At 32.1% G+C, this 18,769-nt stretch overlaps 2 protein-coding genes across 2 annotated transcripts; one reads left to right on the forward strand and one right to left on the reverse strand.

Moving 5' to 3' along the window:
* Nucleotides 1–3,925: 3,925 nt before the first annotated feature.
* LOC105161268 (transcription factor HHO3) lies at nt 3,926–6,828 on the reverse strand. Its single transcript, XM_011078909.3, has 5 exons — nt 6,337–6,828; nt 5,794–6,083; nt 5,385–5,694; nt 5,199–5,275; nt 3,926–4,541 (listed from the first exon to the last, which is right to left on the reverse strand). The coding sequence occupies exons 1-5, from the start codon at nt 6,479–6,481 to the stop codon at nt 4,188–4,190; spliced, it is 1,176 nt and encodes a 391-aa protein (XP_011077211.1). The 5' UTR covers nt 6,482–6,828; the 3' UTR covers nt 3,926–4,187.
* Nucleotides 6,829–16,651: 9,823 nt separating this feature from the next.
* On the forward strand, nt 16,652–18,460 carry DOT5 (C2H2-like zinc finger protein). Its single transcript, XM_011078921.2, has 2 exons — nt 16,652–17,347; nt 17,801–18,460. The coding sequence occupies exons 1-2, from the start codon at nt 16,946–16,948 to the stop codon at nt 18,248–18,250; spliced, it is 852 nt and encodes a 283-aa protein (XP_011077223.1). The 5' UTR covers nt 16,652–16,945; the 3' UTR covers nt 18,251–18,460.
* The last annotated feature ends 309 nt before the right edge of the window (nt 18,461–18,769 follow it).

Consider the following 18,769-nt stretch of genomic DNA (forward strand, 5'->3'; position numbering starts at 1 on the left):
TGAAAATTTGGAGTTTAGTTTATCTCTTTTTCTTTTTCAAATTGGGACCCCAAATGAGAGAGATTAAAACCTAATTTCAAATAATAATTATGCTACTCTTAATAGTATGTATTCGAGTCTTAAAAAGGAAGTTGGAAAATCGTCTTTCATTCTCCTTCAAGAAAAAATGCAAAAAACAAATAAAATAAAATAAACTCCTAGCAGTATATATGAATGATACATCCAATTTCAAGAAATGGTTGAAATATTTTTGAATTCATTGACTAAATATTTTTTGAAATAAGAGTGATAAATTATTATTTTAAGTTAATCTAATTACAATTACAATAATTCCTGATGATATCAATATCTAACAAAAATTATTAGAATAATCATATTCAATTACAGTAGACAACAACTCCTACTATGTAGTAAATAATATCCATACACATGGCGGAATTCAAACCCATGACCTCTAAAATCATGGGGCCCCATCTTCACCAACTGAACTAGACCTCATAGGCAACTACAAACAATTGCATATTGCTAATATCACAAACAATTTCATAGACAATCTTGTTTTGCTTGGTTATTGCTTTTGGGATCTTAACCCATTCTAAAGATTTTTCTAATTAAAAGATATATAATTAATTATATTCATATCATAAGACTAATTTAAAATAAGTAAAAATCCTAATTAATAAAACATTACAATTAAAGTATATATATGTATTAAAAATCCTCCTTCTTATTAACTTTATGTGAGTTTAATTGTTATAATTTATAATTCTCAATTATATTGATGAATGAATCGAATGAATATATTACTCAATTTATTAAAACAATATGTATTAATGTAATTCCCACTTCTATTAAAAGAATAAAAAACCCGACAAGATCAATAGTCCATTTTAAAATTTATATAGAGAGATTTACGTTAAATCCAATAATGAAAAGAATATTATAAGGACTTTGAAAAATTCAAATGAAATTCATGTGGTATTTTAGCTAGTCAGTACCGTATCCTCAATCGGACGGCTCAAAGTTAGAATATATTAATTTTATTAGATTGTAATTTTATGTTTAGGTTCAAGATGATGAATGTGGTTTTGAATTGGAGATGGATACAAGCATCCAATGCCCTCCTCTGGATTTAGTCCATTAATCAAGTGAAGGTACGTACATCCACCATATGATTAACATAACCCAAATTATTAAATAATTAATATAGCTAGATGCTAATGGTATCTTAGACAAGGCAAGATTCTCGTGGCCTTGCAACCCGGATATCTTTCGTCTCCTCCCTAGAAGATAATATAAAGAAATGAAGAATATACTTAACCAATCAATCAACTCAATCCTCATTAACATCACATTAGTAATAATTAACATCAATTAACAACTAATTAGGTCTTGATCCCACACTATTATACAAATTCTACCCATTTTAATCTCTTATTTTTAAATTATCTGTAATGTTGTGTTTGGAGGGTCGGGTTTGGGTAATCCATGCCACAAAAGATTTTTAAATTTTTTAACTTTTGTTCTGAACTATATGTTGTGTTATTTCTGTAATATCAGTTTATAATATTATAAAATCGTAATCCACGATTTTTTGTAATATTTGATTAGGATTTTAATTATTTAGACTCACTATTGATGAATTTTTATCCATTAATTTAAAAGATATAAATAGAGCATAAATCAAGAAATGTAAAAATAATTATCCTTAAAAAGAAATTCAAAAACATTGGAAGTAGTTGGTGCTACGCAGAGGCGACGAAACAAAGTTTGTCGTGATGGATATATAGGCATAATTGCATTATGGGACTGTTGTGTTTAGGGTAGTAGCTGCCGTGTCTTAACTTTCGGTACGGAATTTCAAGATTTTTCTAGTGCTGAAAAAGACTTGGCTCCATCATTCTACACGGCAATGTTAATGATAAGATATTAAATAATAATTACTGTAAGTTTATATTAAATAACAATATTTTTAATTTTATTACTATAAAGTTGTTATTATACACAATTAAAAGCTAAGAATTTAAATACACTTTTCCCTTCTGAATTATTTTTTATGCAATTTTTATTAAATTATTATCAGATTATTAGTATTTTGTACATCAAATCATGATTAGATTATTTTATAATTAAAAAAATTAATAAGTGAAGTAATAAGTTTATATATATATATATATATATAAATAGACACATAACAAGTATAATATCCCAACAAAAAGATATTTTACACGATTTTTTTATATTTATTGTACTCATTCATCATCTAAATTAAAGTTTTATTGTGTATTTATTTTACAATTTGAACTATTTTACATAATCAAAATTAATTGATGAATGAGTACAATAAATACACAAAAAAGTTTCATGTGATTTTTTTAATTAATTTAATAATAAAAATAAGTTATTAACTATTTAATTTTTTAAACAAAAAAGAATAATTACATATCCATTTTTTAAAAATATTTTCTTTAAAAAATATGATAAAATGTATATTTTAATCTTTTTCCTAAAAGTGTTTAAATTTTGGTTGAGTGTGTGTATAGATATATATATATATATATGTTGTTTTTGTTTTCAAGGTATTGATATTAACTTATTACTCCATTTCTAATTTAAATTCTTCGCTTATTAATTTTTAAAGGTAAAAAATAATTTGATGATGGTTTAATGCACTTAATACTAAAATACATTGACTATATAATTATTCAAGACATGATGGATAATTTTATCCAACCAGGAGATAATTATTACATATGTTAGTTTATGAGGCAAATATTATATCAATGATCATTCAGAGAGGCAAAGTATATTTAACCGCAATTTAGAGATAAAACAAATATATCTGGTGATAATTATTTTTGTTATCAATATATTATCACTAATTGTGCACATATAAAAATGCTATGCACAAATTTTTTTTATGACTAATTATTGTCAGTGACAACTTTTATGTAACAAATATGATTAATATTTAAAATGATAAAATAATTATAATGATGAAACAAAAGCTATTTGTACTTAATGCATATAAATGATGACAATGATCATAATTTATTTATTAGTGGATATGACTATCCTTGTTATTGTAGCTAGTGAGACGATAGTAAAAGCAGAAGATAGAGGTTGAACGGCAAAAGTCTCTCATCTCTTAAAGAAAAACTCTTGGCGTAGCAGAATAGCGAACTAATTTTTCCACGGCAAAAAAGAGGTTCCATGCTCACAAATTCCAAGGATTTCGTGTTTTTCCTCATAATAATCAGATCTGAATTTTCAAGAAATGAAGAGTGAGAGGGTCAAGATTCTCATCACGTTGCGTGTGTACTGTAGACCCCAAAAAGGAAAGAGGTTCAATTCCCTTTTATGGAAAATTTATAATCTTTTCAACACGTTAGTTTTAGAGTATTTTACAGGAAACTTCTTTTGCAGGAATTAGCTGGAAACCCCCCAACTTGCAATAAAATAAAACTCCAGTCCACCATACATACATATATTTACCTAACATTATTGTCTCTCTTCCTCTCAAATTCCTAATACTCTCCACTTTCCATTCTTTTGTTAGGTCAATCTGAATAGTTTCTTGTTTTATGATTCTGTGGGCTGTTCTTCAATATTGAACAATGGCAATGAACAACACAAGTTCCATTTTTCAAGAAAGTTGTTGAAAATAAAACTTTACAGTGGAGGGGGAATATTGGAAGATAATTTTTAGTTTCCTCGGTTCGAAAAAGGAATTTTCATTAATGATGTCTAGCTAGCCTAAAATAAGACAAAAGATTATGGATAAGTATGAAGTTATGAATTTGAATCTCCTTTGAACGTGGATAGATAATATTTTATATGTAAATCCTTCCTCAAATCCAGATTTCATTTCGGCAGCTGACAAGGTAGTAATAAGATAATAATTAAGGTACAATCAAAGGCCTGATTACTTGTGAAATAAGTAATTCTTATTATGATGTTCACCACACTGGGAATCTCCATCCGTCATTGTTAACCAAGTTGACTGTCGTTATCAAATGCATGCCTACGGCCTTTAACATACAAAATGAACAGGTATGTATAGTAACACCAAAAAACAAACAAAAAGGGCCTGAAAATCTACTCTATTTTCCTCTATGTTTACTCCGAGTATTATTACATTGTTTGCAAATCTACAATTTCTCACTAAGGAGAAATGAGTAAGCTGGTCAGGCTGTGGCCGTATGTGTGGAGGAGGAGGAGGTGGATCGGGTGCACGACTGAACGCCGCCTTCAGTACTGTTGCTGCCTCTGTCATCAGAATGGGAGCATGTCTTATGTTGTCTTTGTTTAGAAGATGCTGGTGATTCTTGGAAGGGTGGTGGTGGTGCAGCAATTGGGGTGTAGATTCCTTTGGAGGCAGCAGCACCGGCTGCCTCCCCGGATGTGGTGGTTGTAGCCATTGCGGCATACTCTGGTGGCACCCATATCCCTCCCACCACCACAAATTGAGGTGTTTGTGCATTGTTGTTATTGTTGTTGTGAATTGAGGGGTTCGGTCTTCTCGTGTGCAGACGATATTTCTGCATCAAATGACGAGAACAACGAAATTAAGTCATGGTCAATGTTAAGACAACAATGTAAAAAAGTAACATCCAAGTAATTTACTACATTCAAAGTCTTGATTGTAATGAGTAGAGGGCATAGTGAGAAAACGAATCTTTTTCTTCGGATCGTTTTATGTGATATGGTCTAGGAAACTTAGCATAAAACTAGGACAATCTTCTACCTCAAGCCTAGTTCTAAAGAATCAAAAGTTGTTGGTTCATCTTTATTATCGTGATTCGATCTTTCACTCAATTATTCTTTTCTTTCAATTTAAGTTTCTTCCTCAAATTCCTAACGCCATGTTTGAATCATGGCTTTTATAAGTTTACCTTAAAAGAGATTCGCTCCATTCAAACAAAATATAGCTCTGCCCTCTTTGTGCTAAGTTTCGATTTTCCTTTACCCTTTTCTCGTCAAAATTTCAAAATCCAAACACAGCATAAGAGATTCTCTACCCAACTATTAAAAGAGCTATTCACATTCAAGACAATGAAAACAGCTATCAATCTAGGACCCGCAAAATCGAAAAGAATCTTAGCGTGGAAAATTGCACAACATCCAATCTTGTACTTTACATTTTCTTGAAAATTTACTTTGAAAAGAGAAACATCAAAAAGTATTGCAAAACCAACCTGTAAATGACTTTTAACCTCATCATTTGTGAGCCCATCAACCTTCATCAACTCCCTAATTTGCTTAGGCGTAGCAACTGCATAATCCAATCAACACACGAAACTCAGTTACATATGTAAGAAAACTAAGAAATGATGAAGAGTTGTAGAAAGTCTTAATCTGATTCCGCTGCATATATTATATACCGTGTGAACCGCCAAGTTGTTGAAGGGCTTGCAAGAATCTCCTGTGCAACTCAGGCGACCAACATCTCCTTGCCTTTCTTTGAGATTGCCCCTCCTTGCCTTCCTTCTTGTTTCCACCACCACTGCCGCCACCAGTCTCCGCCGTGGAGCTGGTGGATGCCGGCGGCAATGGCCTATTCATGGACCCTTGTGGAGGAGGGGTTGCGGTTCCATCATCGCCAGCAGTACTTTTCTCTTTCTTAAAGGGATGAAATGCACCACTACCGCCATTTCTCTTCACCTCCACGACAGCAACTTTTCTAGGTGAATCCTAAACCCAAAAGATAAGAAAGATCAAATATGTATCCGAATTTACCAAATCCCAGATTGCTAATTTACAAAAAGTGAAGTAATAATCTGTGAAAATTACCTCTTTAGAAGGTGGATCTGGGGTTTGATTCCAGAGCTGCACAGATCTAAGCCAGTCTGATTTCTTGGAATTCTTGTCATTACCATTCTTCCCATCTTTATTGCCAGCATTACTCTCATTTTTTGGCTTCTTGGACTCTTGTTCTTCACCATCCGAATGAGATGAAGCCCTTTTTATGGGGATAAACTCCTCGAAAACTGGGGTTGATGTCTGCTCAGAACATTCAGATTGCCCATGTAAATTGCACTCGGTTGTTGTCCCTGATAACTGCTGTTTGCATGTCTCAATTGCTGCAGAATCCCACAGGCAAAAGAACCATAAAAATTTGTGAAACTTCAACATTCAACCAACGGGCCTAAAAAAATCTTCATATTCGTGCACAAATTGTGAGACTACACAAATATACAACAATTCAAAAGGAAAACTGGAACAGCAGAAAGAATCCACAAAAGGGACTGCCCAAAATTAATTTCTACAAAGTTTACAAACTTATTTACAAACAAAAACATATGTAAGAGTATATGTATATGTAAAAGAACATACCTTGTGTAACAAGCTCTAGGCAAAGAGGGAGTTCACGTTGGAAAACTTGAATCTTGCGACGTTCTTCCTCTAAGGCGTGGATATAATCCTGACATCTCTGCATTTTCTCCGAAATATCACTGTTATTATGGGTGTTGATCATCATCCTTAATTAGTTCTTAATACTATTTTGCACTTTTTTCTTTTCACCTTTTTCCTCTGACTCAAAACATGGAATTTGAGTGAAGTTTGGAATAGGTTGGGGACCAGACAAGAGACTATATGAGGGGGAGAAAGCTTCAATTTTGTCGCAGCATAGAGAGATCCAAACAACATATGAGAATAAAGGGATCTAAGTGGAATCACCAAATGGAATAAACTTGGGTTTCACAAGAAAGATTTATGTAAGTGTAAAGCCTCTGATTTTAATGTGTATTTAGGTGAAAGTGAGAGAAGATGATGAGGCAGAAGATGGGAATGGGTTTCCGTATATATTTCGGTATTTAATATTTAAGCTTAGGGGAAAAAAAAAAAAAAAAGAGGGGTGCGTGGAGAAGTCGAGGTCGGGCCGTCGCGTATACACGAATCTTAGGTTATGGTTTTTCTTGGAGAGAGAGTGTTTGAATATTCGAGGGGTGATTCTCGTATGTGGGCTGGGATTGACGTGACGCGTTACGTTTTAGATAAGATCAAGAACTTGGGGGAAGTTCTTCTTCACTCTCTCTCGATCCTTTCCGCTTCTTTCATTTTTGGCCCTTGATGTTTTAGGTTCATCGAATTGCGCCTCGTTTAATTTCTCTCTCTCTCTGTTTTTTCCTTTTTACCTACGATATTAATTTTACAGCCTCTTTACTTATATATATATATTTTCTATTTTAAGTGCTCTCTTATGAGAGATCTAGTCAATTATAACCCTCTATTATTATTTTTCAACCTAACAATACAATCATGAATGTATTTTGATAAAGAGTATATTATATACATTCATCAGTAAATTTTAAATTCTAACAAATATTTTAGAAAATCTTTATGTGACAAATGTCTTGTGTGTGTAATAAGAAAAGTTACTAGCACGATTATTCTTTAAAAAAATTATTTTAGTAATTTTGTATTTTTTAATTTTTCATTCTTTTCCCATGAACCCAGTTGGAAGGCATCTAATGGATGAGAACCTCCTCACAAACTTGTATGAAGAAGTATTCCAGCACCATAACTTTTTTTGTGTAGATTATGCATTTTTCCTCATCCTTTCTTGATTTTTTGGTCCCTTTTTTATACACAGGAGGATGATGTTTGAGGTCGGATATTACCCACTTAAGTGATCAAGGTGGAGGATGATGTTTGAGGTCGGATATTACCCACTTAAGTGATCAAGTTGACCTGGTAAATCATATCCTAGAACTCTTAAAATTATCAATAAGGAATTTTGTCATAATTATCGGGCTCGAATTTTCAGACACCAGATTTTTTATGAGACATTACTTTATGCACACATAATTTATCTTTTATATATATTATATATATATAAACAGGATAGATATAATAGTAATTGATATAAATATCAAACAAAAAATACACAGATAATATAGCCAACTTCACTTTCAAAAGTTTAAAATTAGAATAAAAAAATGAAGACCTTAGAGCTTCTTCAAACAATTCAATTACTAACAAATTTGTGGATTCAAAAATTAATACAAATAAACTTTGGAATAAAAGATAAAACAAGAATTGGAACTTTGAAGAAAGAAAAGTGAAGGGCCAAATTTGTAATTTCTGCTTTTTTTTTCCTCCTCACTTTCTCTCTCTATATATTTATGAATTCTCTCTGGAGACGAAGTTTATGGTGAGGTTGGAATATACGGTATGAACGGGTAGAAGAATCACGCGAAACATTGAAAGCTGGGGAAGAATCTTCCGCCAAAGGCGTGATGTACACGCACCTTATCGCCGCGTAGGATTAGGTCCGGGATTTTCATTTAATGGAACCGTTTTGAAAAACTGTGTTGGCCTTTCACCCACTCGAAGGGCCATCCACCGAGAGCAACCATATCCAGTTCTGTCTAATCTGTCGTGTCGTACACGGACGAATCATTACACGACACTCTGGCTTTACGGTGGACCCCGAATTCATAGTATGGTTAGAGAGTGGATTACCCTTTTTCCGTGGTAATGAGTAGCTGGGTTGCTTGGATCGGGTGCGACCAAGTCCACCAGAAGCAAACTCTCTTTTCCTTTTCTTTTTCTTTTTTTTTTTGGTTAATATTTTTTCCTTTTTTACATTACAATAAAAATAATTTTTTTCATAATGTCGTAAATGACCATGATTTAAGAATCGTAACAAATCATACTATCAATTATGGTCAAATAAAATTAAAATAAAAAATTAAATTTTTACCACAATTGATTAATATTTATTATAATCTTTAGTTCCCGTCGAAATACTTGTGATGGTTTTAGTCATAGTTAATATTTTTTCCTCATTTGTAGAAATAATGATTAATAATCGTTAAAAAACTATAATTAATTCGTAGTTACCGTGATATATATTTTTTACTTTAATAATTAACTATAGCAAAAAATTATTTTTTTTGTGTTGTTAATTGAGAAAAGAAAGACATAGCATTGCAAGAAACTCTATGAAAAAAGAAAAGAAGTAGAAGAAATTGTGTCAATATATTATTACATGACAATTAGGTGGTAAAAAAATTAATTTTTTCATAATAAGAATAGTTTTATAAGATTTCTAGTAATATAAAATGCTAAAAATATATGTATAGAGACAACAAAAACTGTATTATAAATAATAGTCATACTTTTTATTCTTACTCCCGGTTTCTTTTTAATTATTAATAATAGCGACACACTTAAAATTCTATTTTTTTTTATTATTAAGTCATTACCGTGACAAAATGAAAGATATGCCCGTTTAAAATGTAGCGGTCCTGTCCGACCAAGAATAAAAATATTCTTGTTTGATATTTTCTATCCCTTTTTTTTTTATTGGACAATGGTTCTAATTGAATGCGAATTTATTGGAGAATTCTGGAATTGGTTCGCGATACGAATATGCTTTAGCAAGCTGGTCTTTGTCTGCACTAGCAATAATGGAATATTTCTTTTTACTAAGAGGGTGCAATTTTTTCTATTAATTCGGTACAAAAACAAATTGAATCAAAAAATAAATTCGATTTCTATCTTACTTGTTATTTTTGAGTGATTAATGATGTATTAATTTAGTGATTAATACTCACATATTAGAAATAAATTTGGATTATGAATTAGAATTTATATTTTTACTCAATTAATTCATACAATATAATTCTGCAGTTAATGCTTCTCAATAAATTATTTATCTTTATAAGCAAAAATCTTTTTTGACGCGGGTGAACATTCAACTAGGATGAAGGACGAATAAAGTTTCAACCAATTGAAAGATCCTTGTGGTCTAGAAGGGGACAATGTGTTCTCTCCAAGATCCATAGGTCCCCCTATCCATCCCTGAAGCTGCACATCTGAATGATTATAATGTCGGTTGTGCTATACTATCATTTCAAAACAAATGAAAACCAAGAACTTGAACGATACATAGACCTCAACATTCTCCTCTTCTTACTTACATAAATTGCATGTTTTGAATTTTAAATGTTGCTAATTGTAAGGGAGCAGTAATTTTTGTTTACATTGTGCAGCCTCATATTATACAAATTTTTCTAATGGATTTTGACTTAATAAATGGGTATAGGTCTGTTAAACTTTTCACTAAGCATATACGGAGTTAACTTAAAAAAAAAATATTCGACCCTTCATTACAAGTAAAATGATCAATAGTCATAAAAAATTTGATGCTAAAATTAGCGTTGAGCTAATTAGCAAGTAAAATTTTCGTTGCTAATTTGCATTATTTAATATTTCTTTTAAACAATTTGATGCTAAATCCATAGGAAGTTAATTTTCTTTGCTAAATTTATTGAAAAGTAAATTTCTTGTATTAGATAATGTAGATTAGCAACGAATTTTAGTTGCTAATTGACTCGTTGGCGCTAATTTTTTTCCATAGCTATTGAACAATTTTGTTGCAGTGCTTGATGAATGGCACTTTTTATAGGAAAATCACATAATTTCAATTAACACAAATAATGTATATATATAATTTGTATATATATCTTGTACAAGGCATTCAATTGTAATAACCCAATGTATGGTACACCATATTTATATGGTAAAAGTAAGTAGATGTTTTTAGGGTTCCACATGTGGTTTTAAATTCCGAACATACTTTGTAATAGTATGAAAATATTAAATGAAGAAAATAATATCTTGAACTTTACATGTACGGCTTATAACTATCTTCGAACTTCAATATATTCAAAATTATGATGAAACCCGAGCATTGTTTTCAATTTAGATTTGGACTTTTAATAATAAATATTCAAGAATTTATATAAAAATTATTATTCTATAATTTTAACTACCGCTGCATACATAGAAATAATATAATATTTAGGTTTTAGATTTTTTTAAAAAAATTTGAATTGAATGAGTTAAAATTAGATATTTAGGGAAATGTCGTGAAAGTCCTAAAGCTTATATATATATATATATATATATATATTTGGATTATGACCAACTTGTGTGTTATAGTATTGTTTGTGGAGTAAAATTGCTTGGGGAAGCGAGGCCTACTTTATACATTTTGTGTTGTATTTGAACTTCAAATATGTCGGAAATACATATATGCAATTTGTTTAAATTTACTTTAGAATAATTTAAAGTGTCTCATTTCAAAGTGACATTTATGGCATGTGAATGATCGTATGAATCATATGTAATCGGGTGAGAGTTCTTAATTAGAAAGGCAAGTGGCTTGATCGATTCGATTCAGGCTTTTTTAATTACAAATTGATATTATACTATATTATATTATATTATATATGTGTTATTGTGGAGTATCCGTTTGGTCACCAGGCATCAACCAATATTACAGGCACTTAATCAAATTACAAATATCACTGGGTTCAAAGAACTCTCATATAAATTGTTACAAATTTACAACAATAAATAATCAGAATAATACAGATCCAAAATCTACAATTATAGATCTGAAATAATATAAAAAAATAAACAGGAAACAAAACGAGATTACGCAGGCAAGCTCAGATAGTCAGATCTAGGGGGAATGCCCAAAACCACAAAAAGCCAAATGCTTGCACCCAGTTTCAGTCTCTTTAAACCATAGAGCCGCAAAGACTGTCAACCAGAGAACCACAAAGGTAAGCCACAAAGGCTATTAGTTAAACTTGAGCATTCAAGGATTAGAACATGAAGAACAAGGTCAGAATATCAGATAGTAGGGAAGAAATAAAATGTTTCTCCTTTTTCATATTTTGTAGAACCATAGAAGGACCAGCCATTTAAAGAGGCTGACCACTAAATGACCGAAAAAGATAATTGGGAAAAGGAGGCGGTGGAGGAATTCCAAGAAATGGTGGGGAGAAACCAAAGAGAGAAAGAGAATACAACTGTTGGGGATTAAAGTTAGGGTTATGAGACAAGTGAGAGAGAGAGAGTAATCAAAAACAGTAGGATCGGATAGACGGGTTGGGCAGCCCAAAGTGAAGTGGGCTAAGTGGTTTAAGTCTTCCACTGAAATGGGGCAAGATCATTTGGGTTTGGACTATACATTTATTTACTGTCATAAAAATAAAATCTAATTATATATATTTTAAAAGCTATTCAATTTAATAAATTATATATATAACATCCAATAACTTTTAAATCAAATGGATCGGAGGTCCCATAGATTAAATTCCACACATTACATGCATGTGACGAATTACAACAATGTGCACATACAAAATTATATTGTATGATTTTATTACAATATTTTATTTAATTAGTACATTTCAAGTTTGACGATCATGTACATGTAAATTGACTAGCAGTTGGGGTCCCTACAGACAACAACGGGGGTTGGGCCCCTGGAATTCGCAGAATCCTGTAGGGTACCCTATATTCAAGCAACTTAAACTGCACCTTTCGTCATTGTAGCAAACCCCAATAGTAAAGTCACAGGTCTTACCCATGCTCTCCTCTGCAAATTCACAAATATCACTATTCACCCATCAATAAATAGTGTGAAATAATACTAATAATCTCTGTATGATGTGATAAAATTGTATTTTTGTAACAGTAAAATTATCGAGCTCTCTTGAGATTTATCATAATTATAAATATTTCTTATTATTTGAAAAATTACATATAATTCACTAGCGTTAACGACAATCTAACAATAACCCCTTACAATAGGCTGTCACGATTGATATTTATAATTTTTCAAACAATAAGGGGCATTGTAATTATGATAAATTTTAGGATAGTCCATTGTAATTTGCGATAATATTATTATATAACTTCCATTATTTAAATTTTAATCTTCCATAGTATTAACTATATAATCACATAAATTATTTTAATAAATTAAATAATATATCGATTCGAACGATATATCAACATAAAAAAATTTTAATACTTCAAAAACATATGAATATTAGAGAAAAGAACTCAGGAGAAGCAAAAAGCAGCAAGGCTAGGAGCAGAAGTCCAACCAATGATTTTGTCTCCATAATTGATCCCTCCTTTGCTTATGGTGTCTGAACATACATATATCTATACTAATAAATATGTAATTACATAATTAATTTACGTAAATCCGTATACAATTTCTTAATCTCTAGTACTTTAAATTCTTACATATTACTGTGACAAAATTACTTGTTACTGTTATTTTAGCTATATATGTTGTTGCCACATGTTTACATCCATACATACATATAAAAATTGCTGCAATATTTATTCCATTCAAAAATTTATTTTACGATGGCCTTGTTAGTTTTTACATATATGTTTTAGTAGTTATTAAAAATATATTATAATTTATCGAATAAAAATGTCTATTTTTTTGCATAATTGCAAGTAGTGTCAAACTATTGATTTCATAGCTCGATCGTGTCCTGGGCAAGAATGTCCGACTCCGTGAAAATTAAATAAAACATGGGCTATCGATTTCATAGCCCATAGTTGCTTATAATACCCAATAGCCAGAAAAAATAAAAGGGACACAGCACGCCCGACACCATTTGGGGAGTGTCCGACACATTTTGAACTTTTTTTTAAAATTTTAAAAAATTTTAAGTCGCCTTTAAAAAAAATGAATTTTAGGCTTAATAAAAGAAAAAGGATTAATTTACTCCTCTTAAACTAAAAATATTATGATCGAATTACTAAAAATTCGAAGAGATGTTCACGATAACTTAATTAATTTAAATTATTTAAAAAATTTCATTCCATTTTTTTAAAATAATCTGATTATGAATATTTTTTGAAGCCACATTCAATTAATATAGATGTAAGACATGCTTATTTTATATTTTAGCTTAATATTTTTCATATTGCATATTTTAATTTTATGAAAAATTGAGAATATACACAATAAAAATATATTATATATAGCTATGTCAGTGTCGTGTCGTGTCTTAATTTTTTTACATTTTTCATGTATGACTGTGTCATGTCATGTCCATGGATCATAGCATTACATTTATTTCTCTTTTTAAATTTTTTTTTTCTATTCATCTCATATTATAATATTTTTATATGTTTATTGAAACCACATGCACCGACTATTAGTATTATTATTAAAAAAAAAAAAAAGAAAGAAAGAAGAAGAAGAAAAACAAATTGATCAATATAAAATCTTGTCGTCATGGATTATAGTTTTACTATACATTGAGCAACTATAAATTTAATAATTCAAGGAAACAATAAAATATACGGACCTCAAATATGGAAAAAGAATGTCCAAATTAATTTGATACTTGAAACTTTCATGTATACAAATTGCATATTTTCATAACTGCCTTTCCCCACCAATTTCCCACAAATACCACTTACGTGTAATATGAATGTTAATTGGGGTGTAGTGCATTAATGACACTTTGTCCAAATCCAGACAAATTCCAATCTCGAGTTCAGATGATATACATTAAAATGGGGACACTATCGTCCTACAGTTTGGGCTGGTGTTCAGGTTTACCAGCCCTTTTTGGTACACTTTTTTGGGTCAAAGCAATTTGATTATATATATATTTTTCAATATGATACTAAAAATAATATAGTCCTCTTCTTTTGTAAATTATTTAAATAATATTAAGATTTGAGAGATGGGTGTAAATCAAACTGAAAATTCGATATGATAAATAGTAATTTTACGATGTAAATAATGTGTAGTGGTTTTGGAATAAGGGCGTATTAATATATATATATTTCTTTGAAAGGGAAGAGGCGTATTAATTAATTGACCGAACATATATACGTATATGATTATTTAATTAATAAATATTTCTAAGAATCAAGATTTGAACTAGTTTAGTATATATATACTTTGGGGCTATGTTTTTTTATTACAAATCAAGATTGTAGGTTGACGGTCATACGTCAAATCTTTCAAGTACTAAAAAATAAATTTGAAATCAACAATAATTTGTCAAGAGTACGGAATTGTCCTAGCAAAACCATTTTGACAATCAAGTTAGTAAAATGTCAAATAGTTGTATGGTCGAAACTAATAAGATAAATAATATCCTCAAATCACACCTATGTCCTCTTTATTATGTAGTATTTATAATTTTTGCCAACGTATAATTTTCACTGGGCCTACCGAAACAAGCCACATGGCTTTCATCCAAGGGCCTCAAACATGAGTTGTTGGGGTGGATCGCTTCATCCCATTCCGACCCGACCCGACCTTAAATAAACTACGATGATCTCCCATAAGTGAAGGTATTCCAGAGATGGAAGTTGAAATCACCTCAATTATTTTCAACTTTTTCCTCTTACAATTTAGTGTTTGTAATTTTTATACATTTGATTCGACACAACAAATTGACCGGTGAGCTACAGAACCAAAGAGAACAACTACTTGGGATTTGCTTGCTTGTGAAAATTTTTTCATCTCATCAAATATTTGTCAATTAGGTATATATTTAATTGCTTCTATTTTTTTTTTCAAAATACACCCGAATATACTTCACTATTATATTAAAAAAAACATAACAAATTAATTAAAATAAGTATATTTTTTATACATTAAATTACTTATCATTATTATAATTTTATCTCACGTCTGATCACATGCGAATCAATAGCGCACATGCTTGACGGTTTTCTGTGGTAAAAAGGGGCAATTCCTTTTCCAGGGCCTTTTTACAAGAAATCAGGTTGGATAAACCCATCAACTGATGATCATCGAGCTAATTAATTACATAGGTGTGAATAGAAATACGGTATATTACACACACGATTGATCCATCAACAAATTTGACTGATCAGTTCCTTTCTACAGTGTTTAAATAGCTACATGATCAGCCGTTTTTCTTGGCATCTCAAGCTGTCAAATCATGGTTAAAAATACTTACATATATCTGATTAAGGAGAAAAGGACGAGTAAAGCAGAATTATTTCTGTACCTAATATATATTTAAAAGGTAAAAGCACTAATTATATTAAAAAAAAACATGAAAGCTTCTCTTGTTTATAGATTTTACATTGATTGTATAATGAATTAAATTTTTTTTTAATTAAAATAGGAGTGGGGTTGGGTGTGGGACACCTGAATTTGAATTCAGAGCAAAGAAGAGTGATACCAACTAGATCAACAGTTAATGAAAATGGAAGGTATATAAATTTAAATAGCAAAATGTTAGATGGTTGAAACATTGATGTGAAGGAGATGAGTTAAAGGAGTGAAGTATGGACAATTGGAGACTAACATCATCCAACTTTACATTACAACACATCTCCATCGCTGCGTCCTTTAATACCAAAACTGGAAAAAGGAGAGATGAAGAAGATGGATGTTATTAGGGCATTCTCTTCTACAGTTTGCATTGCTCCCTGTCCACATAAACCCTCTTTATGTCTATAATATACGTGGGTGTGGAGTGAAGAGCTAGCTAGAGATAAAGGGGGAGAGAGAGAGAGAGAGAGAGAAATCAGATAGGAAAATTAAAGAATTTGAAATGACAAGGGCTAAAAAAAGGCCAAGTTTGGGAAAATGAGCATTGTGATTTGTGAGGCAAACCATGTAGTGTTGGTACACTCTTCTATGCATTTTTCTTCCTTTCTTTGCCTATCCCTTGTCTCCTCCACATCCAAACACGCCAAAATTTCCAACCTCCTCATCTCTCACCCCTCCACGTGCACACACACACGGCCCCCTCACTCTACAGTCTACATATATACATACAAAATCAAGAAAATTACACACACACACACACACACTATAATATAATTAATTACGTTCTTACATTAGTATATTATAAATTTGTATTATTTATTCTTTTCACTTCCAATTTAATCTTTTTTTTTTAATTTCTACAAAATCTTAGGGAATTGAATGCATGTCCTGATTCCAGAAAGTCTACATATATATGCATATAATATAAGCACAAGAATTGTGTAGTTAGTCCTGAAACTTGCCTCCTCCACCGAAACCTAAACATCTTGCTATCCTAAAATCTCCAGAAATATATATATATAGTAATAGAATTAAGGTAGAGTAGAGAGAATCAGCATGCAAACTCATCATTCTTTACCATACATATCTTCCAGTGAGAGCTTCTACAACTTGGAAGCTGATGAAGAAGATGAAATTGACTGCTCCACTTTGCTCTCTCTCGGCCCTCCAGGCCAACACCACCGCCAGCAAAAGTACCACCCCAGCTTCGCTGCGTACAAGCAGGGGCAGGATCACTTGCAAAACCCTAGCTGTGAAAATGGAGTGACTGTGGCTCTTCATATTGGCCCACCGAGTGCTTCTCCATCACTAGCCATAGCAGAAGGAAACCCTAGCGAAATTGCGGGTCTTGTAGAAGGACAGTACTGGATTCCAACCCCGGCTCAAATCCTTGTTGGCCCTACACAGTTTTCTTGTTCTGTATGCAGCAAAACTTTCAACAGATACAACAACATGCAGGTTCTTGATTGCGGAATATTCATCTTTGTTTCTCCGACATATATGTCACTTCATCTTCCTTTCAGTTCGCCCCATCGATGTTTCCAAGCATCAAACTTTACTGGAATAAAGTTTTTGCGAGTTTTAGTGCTACATTCAGGGTTTTAAGCATGTTTTCTGTTGGTTTGTGTGCATATTTCTTGTTTTCTTGGTGTTCAAATTTTCTTCAAGCCAACTTGTAGGGTTCTTAATTTATCGGTTCATGACAACATAAACGAGTAGAAATTAAACTTTGCCTTTTAATTTGTTCTCTTTTGGGAAATTTTAAACTTTGAATTACAATTAGTATTCACCAACTAGTCATCTGCTTAGTTTACAGGTTGCTGGTAAATTCTAGGTAATTATTTCTTTCTTACACAGTGTTACATAATTCTTCGTCTTTTTCCCTTAATTTTGTCTATTTGCACTCAGCAGATGCATATGTGGGGGCACGGTTCAGAATACCGGAAGGGCCCGGAGTCTCTGAGAGGGACAAAACCGGCCTCCTCAATTCTGAGGCTGCCATGTTACTGCTGCGCCGAGGGTTGCAAGAACAACATAGACCACCCAAGATCGAAGCCCTTGAAGGATTTCAGGACCCTCCAAACCCACTACAAACGCAAGCATGGGTCAAAACCCTTCGGCTGCCGTAAGTGTGGTAAGCCATTCGCCGTGCGGGGCGACTGGCGCACGCATGAGAAGAACTGTGGGAAGCTTTGGTTTTGCATTTGCGGTTCGGATTTCAAGCACAAGAGGTCATTGAAGGATCATGTGCGGGCATTTGGACAAGGCCATGCGCCACACAGTGAGAATTTGTACTCATACGATCATGTTGATGTGGAAGAGTTGGAAGAAGAAGAAGAACAGGAGGAGGAGGAGAATTAGGACTAGTAAAAATGGAGGCTGAAGTTAATGGTGCACTGATCATCATCAAACATGTGAACTTGTGTTGCTAGTGTCATTTTCTACGCACCAACTGATATTGATTAGTGACTCTTTGGCATCTAGTGTGTGTGTGTGTGGAGAGAGAAGACAAATAGTATAGTGAAAGCCATGGTTCTATATGCATTAATGTTCGAAGTGGCAGTTCAATTAGCATCTGATTAAAGTCTCTTTTTGTAATTCAAATATATCTCTGTGTGTGTTGGGGGGGGGGGGGTGGAGGCTGCAGAGAGAAGGTAAAGATTGTAGAATTAGAGAGAAAAGTTAGAGAGGGTGCATAGTTTTGGTCAAGTGAATTCAGCCCACTGAGAAAAAATTGGCAGAAGCCACAGACATTTCTGCAGTGTGGTACAGTCTCAGAATCTACTGTTCATTAGCTTGCATTTTGCCATAGATTTCTTTCAGAACACACACTCAAGATTTCTTTACCTCTCTCTCTCTCTCTCACACACACACACTAAA

This window comes from Sesamum indicum, linkage group LG1 (genome assembly GCF_026168435.1).
Source record: "Sesamum indicum cultivar Baizhima isolate 11 linkage group LG1, ASM2616843v1, whole genome shotgun sequence".
NCBI lineage: Eukaryota > Viridiplantae > Streptophyta > Magnoliopsida > Lamiales > Pedaliaceae > Sesamum > Sesamum indicum.